Source organism: Wolffia australiana, chromosome 2 (genome assembly GCF_029677425.1).
Source record: "Wolffia australiana isolate 7733 chromosome 2, ASM2967742v1".
In the NCBI taxonomy this organism is placed as follows: Eukaryota; Viridiplantae; Streptophyta; class Magnoliopsida; order Alismatales; family Araceae; genus Wolffia; species Wolffia australiana.
The window spans coordinates 19,981,021-19,987,971 of NC_135836.1; the positions used below are offsets into that span (position 1 = coordinate 19,981,021).

General features: G+C 45.8%; 1 protein-coding gene across 1 annotated transcript in view; it reads right to left on the reverse strand.

Annotated features, from left to right (window-relative positions):
- LOC144700010 (WD-40 repeat family protein / beige-like protein) overlaps positions 1 to 6,678 on the reverse strand; it is a 62,707-nt gene extending 56,029 nt beyond the window's left edge. Inside the window, exon 1 of the mRNA XM_078571375.1 lies at positions 4,667 to 6,678. Coding sequence (XP_078427501.1) covers positions 4,667 to 6,404 — 1,738 coding nt within the window. The 5' untranslated portion in view covers positions 6,405 to 6,678. The remainder of the gene's footprint in view (positions 1 to 4,666) is intronic.
- Between the last annotated feature and the right edge of the window lie 273 nt (positions 6,679 to 6,951).

Here is a 6,951-nt window from a genome sequence, read left to right on the forward strand (position 1 = left end):
GCCGTCGACTTGCTGACTTTGACAGGAATGACCGGGTGTGCGCCAGTGAACACTCCTATCGACCACAACGTCAAGTTGGGCAAGGCGAGACTCTCCTTTGACGAATGCTCACCGCTATCAGCAGTTGGTGGGCAAACTCCTCTACCTGACTCACACTCGGCCCGACATTGCATTCGCGGTCAACCTGCTCAGTCAGTTCATGCACTCACCGAGGGAGATCCACAGTCAAGCCGCCCACCGGGTACTTTCGTATCTCAAGGGCTGCCAGGGCAAGGACTCCTCTTCCTCATAGCTCGGACAAGACGGTGAAGGTGTACACCGATGCCGATTTTGCTGGCTCCGTTGTGGATTGTCGGTCTACCACGGGTACTGCGTTCGTTCTTGGCAGCCTCGTCAGCTGGAAAAGTAGCAAGCAGGACAAGGTGTCCCGCTCCAGTGCCGAGGCGAATTTCGTGCTCTTGCTGATGGGGCAGCCGAGGACAGTGGATCCACAACATCCTCGCCGATCTTCACGTGAAGTATGTGGGACCAATCCACTTCTTCTGTGACAACAAATCCACTATCGCCTTGGCCAAGAACCCCGGACAGCAAGGGCGCATCAAGCACATGGAGCGCAACCGCTATTTCTTCAAGGAACGTATGGACGAGGGCCTCTTCGACCTCGAATACGTCTCCTCTGCTGACCAGGCAGCGGATGTCCTCACCAAGGGACTGTCCCGGCCGCTGCTTCAACGTGTTGTATCCAAGCTCAATATGGACGACATCCATACTTCGCTTGCGGGGGGGTGTTAGTTAAGTGCTTATCCTCCTCTTGGGCCCTATTCTATAAGCCCTTTAGGAGCTCTTATTTCCTCTCTCTCATAGGGTATAAATACCCTAATGTAAGCCACTTACTTTCTTATGTCAATCTATTCTCTCATTTCTCAACCTCCATCGACCCTTCTTCTCCTCCAAACTCTCTAGGGTTTGTCAATGGGATCTGTCAACATCTGGATTAATGCTTTTTGCCTCTTATCCTGTCCTTATCTATAGGCTCATATGCCTCATTTACTCTTCACATACTGACATGGACCTGCCTTTTTTCTTGGCTCACATTTGACTTTCTTGAAAAGAACATATCACCTTCCTCATCTTCAAATGAGATCATTTAACCAGTCTCTCACATGCAGCCTATTTATAACCATGCAATGTCATCTCAAGAATAAGAATGACATACAATGGAGTAAGGATGTGATGATATATGTCAAAACAATAGGTGGAGAAGATACAGTCTCACCTTTAACAGACACTTCTGATTGATGGAGAGGTGGAGACACAGAGAAGAAAAAAAAACACGATTATCCATATATAATGGAATAAGGAATGGGGTACACAATGGCCCACCTTAATGGGGCCATATAGAAAGGAACGATAACCGACCCATTTCAGGTCATATAAAAAAAGCAGTGATGCACTTCAGCTAATTGTATTCAAGTTACCAAGAGAAGACTCATATGGGAATGCAAGAATTTAGGAATGTTGGGTGCCTCTTGGAATCCTGAGGACCATATTTTTCTGATAGAAATTCATATTAAGCTATGTGTTAGCAAGTGTAGGACTAGTCGGATAACGTAGCCTAATGTCTGGTATGAATATTCAGTATTTCAGCAATACGAACGGGGAACACCGCCTTGTTAAGTATTTTGATAAAGCCATTAAATTGGTGTAGCTCTACGATACACTTTCTGTTTCCTAAAATCTTTCGGCCATGCAGAAATAGCATGGGAGCTTGTACAATTGAAATCTGGGACATCTAATAGGATTTGATTATTGTGCTGTAGACTAAGAAAGCCCCCATATTGATCAATACTCCATTCTGACTGCTGGGTTTCTTGACAACAATAAAGTTCTTGGAAAACCAAGAACAGTTATTGGCCTCTCGCCGTAGCGCTGAAGCTGAGTAGCTTTGAATGCCTCATGCTAAAGGTGAACGTGACTTTCTTGAGAAGTTGGGCTTTCCTCATTCCCTATTCATGGAGTTATCGTGACATTAATGCAGCCTGCCACGTAGTCTCTAATCTGTTTCTCCACAAGCCGATTAAGTATATTTTTTTTAACAATAGCCCATTAAGTATATTGTCATTTTGTGCTTGAGAAAATTGATAACTCATCTCTTTTCGCTGTCAGCGTCCTAGTTTTTTTATTTTTTGAAAACATATGAGGCGGTCACCCAAACAATTCGGTAACCACCTAACAAGTACATGGTTCGAGCCCTAAGGCTCTATTACATGTATACATTTTCCTCTTCCCTCTCTATCCCCGTCATGAGGAAAACCATGATGCTATGAAACCTTCTATCTCATGGGTGAGCCCGTCTGTAGAGGCCTTCCCCCCTCGGAAGATCACCTCATTTCTCTGTAGCCAGATTCCCCAGCGCACTGTCAGTGCTCGGGCCCCCACTTCTCTACGTTTGGGACCGGTCCTCTGCATGGACTCCCAAAAGGCCTCCTCTGATGACGCGTTCACAGCTAACTGTGCTTGGGTGGCCCAAACTGTCCGTGCGAAAGGGCATCCAAAAAATAAATGATTGCAATCCTCGTCGTCTCTCGTGCACAACACACATACTGTCTGGGCATCTGGATTCATCCTCTTGAGAAAGACGCGGGTCATCAGTCTCTTTCAGAGCAAGAGCCACCCAAACAGAACCTCAAGATGCCAGATGGCTCGACACGCCTGGATCATATTTTTGTCTTCCTCGTTGCCCTGTCTGATCCGTGCATAGGCTTTCCCCACTGAGACAGGAGCTCTTGTCCAATCCCAACCATCTGATTCCCTTAGGTTGGGGCGGATCTGATTTAAAGCTTGTTACAGGCCCAAGAAATCAGTCTGTTGTTGGTCTGACAAGGCACCTTCAAACCTCGGATTCCAGGCACTGTCCCGGCATTCACCTACTGTAGCCTTGGGGCATTGCGCGAGTGCAAATAGCCGAGGGAATGCTTCTCGCAAGGGGCCGCGCGACGACCAGGGGTCTGTCCAGAATTTAAAGAGAGAGCCATCGCCTATTCGGACAGAGTAGAACTCCAGGACCTTGGGGAAGATTTTTCTGAGGCCTTGCCAGAATGCTGACGTCCCCTTGATTGGGGCTATTTTCTTATCACAGTTCAATCCCCGACCATACTTGTCTCTCAAAATCTGTATGGTAAGGTCATCGCTTGGTTGCATGATCCTTGTCACCCACTTTGCTAATAATGCCGTATTTATGCTTTGGATATGCAATACTCCTAGTTCGCCATGTTTGGTGGGCCTGAATACGGTATCCCATGCAACCAGTGCCTTCGACTCTGGTCAGTACCAGTGCCTTTCCAGAGGAAGCGTCTCATCAAGCCTTTGTTAAAGACTTACCAAGGACCTATCAGAGCAAGAGAAGAAGAAGGGAGGACAAGTCACGTGGCCACCTGGTCTGTGGACGCCCAACAGAATGAAAGCGGGAAACAAGAAAGCAGAATAAAGGGAGATCTCAGGAGAAGGAAGCGACATCTTTTCGCCAGGAACAGTTGCAAGGAGATTCCCGCGTCTTCGGGAGGCTGATCCAGCTCTCAACGATCCACCAAGGGGAGGCGCCGATCCGGTCCTTCCTTGGGAAACTATCTTTCATTGTAGTTCGTCAGTGTACTCGTTGAGCTACTCTTTCATTTTGTTATTTCTACATTCGGTTTGGGTTTGATCGACGACGCCGTCACTTCCGTCTCACGTCTCTCTCTCCATAGTCCACAGTCGAGAGTTACCAGTTGAGAGGTTACCCCATTGAGTTCTTACGGAGTCTTAACAGCCTTCGAGTCTCTGGTCGATTCCAGTAGGCATCTTGCATGCAGAGAGATGGTTTGACTTTTGAAAGGCCAGCTTCCTAATATGACCAGCTAGCTCATGGTTTGACTTTTGAAAGGCCCTTTGTGGCTCTCTCAGCCTGTAACTCAGCGTATATGATATCCACGCTCCAGCTTTTCGGTGTGTCTTAGAATACAAGGACCTATATGGGCCTTAGCCCACTTTTGTTGGTTTCCCTTTCTCTCTCCTCTATCACTTATATTTACAATGTATCCCTTAGCTGAGTTGGTGAATATTTCCAATAGAGAAATAAAATCATGCAGCAGTAAATTTCATCAAATAAAATCCCAAGGATAATGAGGAGGCATAAGGTTCAAACAAATCGCATCAGCCTGAATAAGAGAGGAAGACATGAAATGCTGCGGAAATAAAATATGAAAATAAAGAACAACTCAGAGGTAACATTTAGAGATAAAAGAAAACTATTCAGTCTACTGGACTGGAAAAATAACACGAATGTGGTTAAGTTCATGGGAGGATATTTCATTCATCCGTTCCCGCTACATTTGGTGCGAGGGTCTAAAGAATTTCTAGTGATCAATGCAAAATAAAGTGCACAATTTCCTCCCACCAGGAAGTATAGATGGTGCCTCAACATCAAAAACCTACATGTTTGACGTCAGAGAGATACCATAGAGGAGCCAAAAAATGCTAGTTGTGATAAATGATTTTAAGAACCTCAAGGACGTTTAAAAAAGTGGCATCAGTTTTTTTCAAATTCGACTATCAGCAGTCATGACGATATTTTAAACATTCTTTGAATGTCATAGGAACTGAAGACGGCGTAGGGTATTGGTCTAACCTGCAGCACCAGAAGGGGAAGCATCTGAACAGAATCTCCCATTGAGCAAAACTGGGTGATATAAGAGATATAGACTACCTCCAATCTCTGGATCTAATGTTGTTGAACTGTCTTCGCCCAGATTCTTAATCTGTTCATATTTGGCCAACTGAACTGATCTAACCTCACTACTAAAACTAGGCAATGTATCCCTTCCTCGGAAAGCAAGTTGTGACATTCTTTCTGCCCCAATGGCTTCTTTAAATATATACACGGGTCCCATTTCAGCAAACAGTGGGCACTGGCGCCTTCGACGCTGCAAGCCAGCCATTGTAGGAGGAGGGTTCGTTCCAATACAGCAAAAAGCGAGGGGTTTTGATATACGGGGAAGCTCAAACGGACGACTCTCATACAAGTTCCCATCCACATAAAGCCTCAACTCACTCTCTGATTTCCCAATCAAACCCTGTTTGCATGTATGTTCTAGACCAACAAAGTGCCAACGTTGAGGCTTAAAAGCATAGGTGAAATGAAGTGAAGCTTTCTTTCCCCTCCCACCACTTACTTCAACGACTAAGAACTGCCCATGAAAATAGGCTTCGATACCGTTATTATCAGATGATAAGAAGCTGAAGAGCCTGGGCATATGAGCAATTCCTTCTCCTGCCAGCGCAGTAGCGGCCGCAGCAGCAGACATGGGAGAAGATTTCCCTGATTTAGCTGCTGCTGCCGCCGCAATGGCGGCGGCAGCGGTGGCAGTATTCAGAGTGTCAGCAAATGATTCAATGTAGATCCAAGTGGCAAAACCATAGCCATTGGAGAACGGCCACCGGCTGTCTCCTGGGCCAAGCAGGCCAGAGCTTTCCCCATCGAACTCAAAGCTACACCTTGGCCCCCGCCCTTCCTCACCTGAGATAGCCTTCTCCAGTGCTGAAATCATACCAGTTGCCAAACTCGTCCCCAGAGTTTTCTTTGTAACAAGAAGCCAATGGTAGAGATCAGACACACTCGTAGAATGCTGAGCCAAGACAAGTATGCACTCGCACAATTCAGACGCTTCACTGGAGGAATCAAGGTACAACTCCTCAACGCATCCCAATAGCACTTTGAGCAAACCAGACGAAGAACACATCGCTCTGTTTCTTGTGCAAGCGCGCAAAACTAAGAGCAATCCTCTGATCATTCTTGCTCTTAAACCTCCTTCCGAGGGAAGAAACGGAATGAGCTCTGCACCCACAACTGCAGCCCGCGAGCTAAACATCACAGAAGGTGTAGATAGCTCATTGCTGTCTAATTCAAAGATTTCCACGCCCATAGTTGAAAGAATGGCATCCACCAAGGATAATGAGATCTCCTCATGCGCGATTTTTTCCTTCAACTTCTCCAAGCTCTCCGCCGAGCCCGAGATCGCGGATTCCACGAGATGATTCAGTTCACCTGAAAGATTTGGAATTGCAGGTCTTGATCTCGGCTTTGCAAACGAGTCTATCACGGAAGAGAACGAGCTAAAACTCATAGAAGACGGTGATGGGCTGCCGCCACGATCAGCTCTTAAATCCAGATAAGGATTTATCTCAGAGTGCGCAGCAGATGACAAACTCGATCTAGGTTCTGATTCGGAAGTCCGATCGAAGTCGACCAACGAAACAGGCTCGAAAATATCAGTCTCCGAAATACCCTGTTCTGATGCTGTAACGACAAAAGGAGGCGGCTCCGCCGGAGAAGAACCGGTAGTTTGTTCTCGATCTTCGTCCATCATCCCGAACTTCTCCTTCTGGCAGCAGGCCAACTCACATGACTTTGTTCACCTCGCAAAAGAGATCTTTCTTCTTCGATTAATCGCCGAAAACGATCTGCAGTGTAGATCTGAAGGAGAAATAGAATGGAAAGAACTCGTCGTAGAGATTACGGTAACCGAAACGCTAAAAAAACCAGAACTGGAAGCAGATCTCTGCAGAGGAATCAGATCCTGAGAGGGAATTGGATCGAGAGCGAGAGAGGAAGACGATGAACAAATTGACGAACAGTAAACCTTTTGAAGGTCGGGGAGCTATTATAGGCTGATTTTTCCACCTTTTTCTATTTTTTCAGGATACTTTGTTTTTATGAAACGCGGAAATTTATTCCGTTCTATTGATTTAATTAGTTTATGAATGTATTATTTTCCCCTGAGTCGAGGAATTCAAAGTGTGTTGTTGGTCACATTTCTGTGTTACCAAAAACAGAACATTATTAAAAATTTGACTTTAATGCATATATTATACCATGGTAATGGCTTAGTTTTCGTAAGCAAATAGGCATCATTG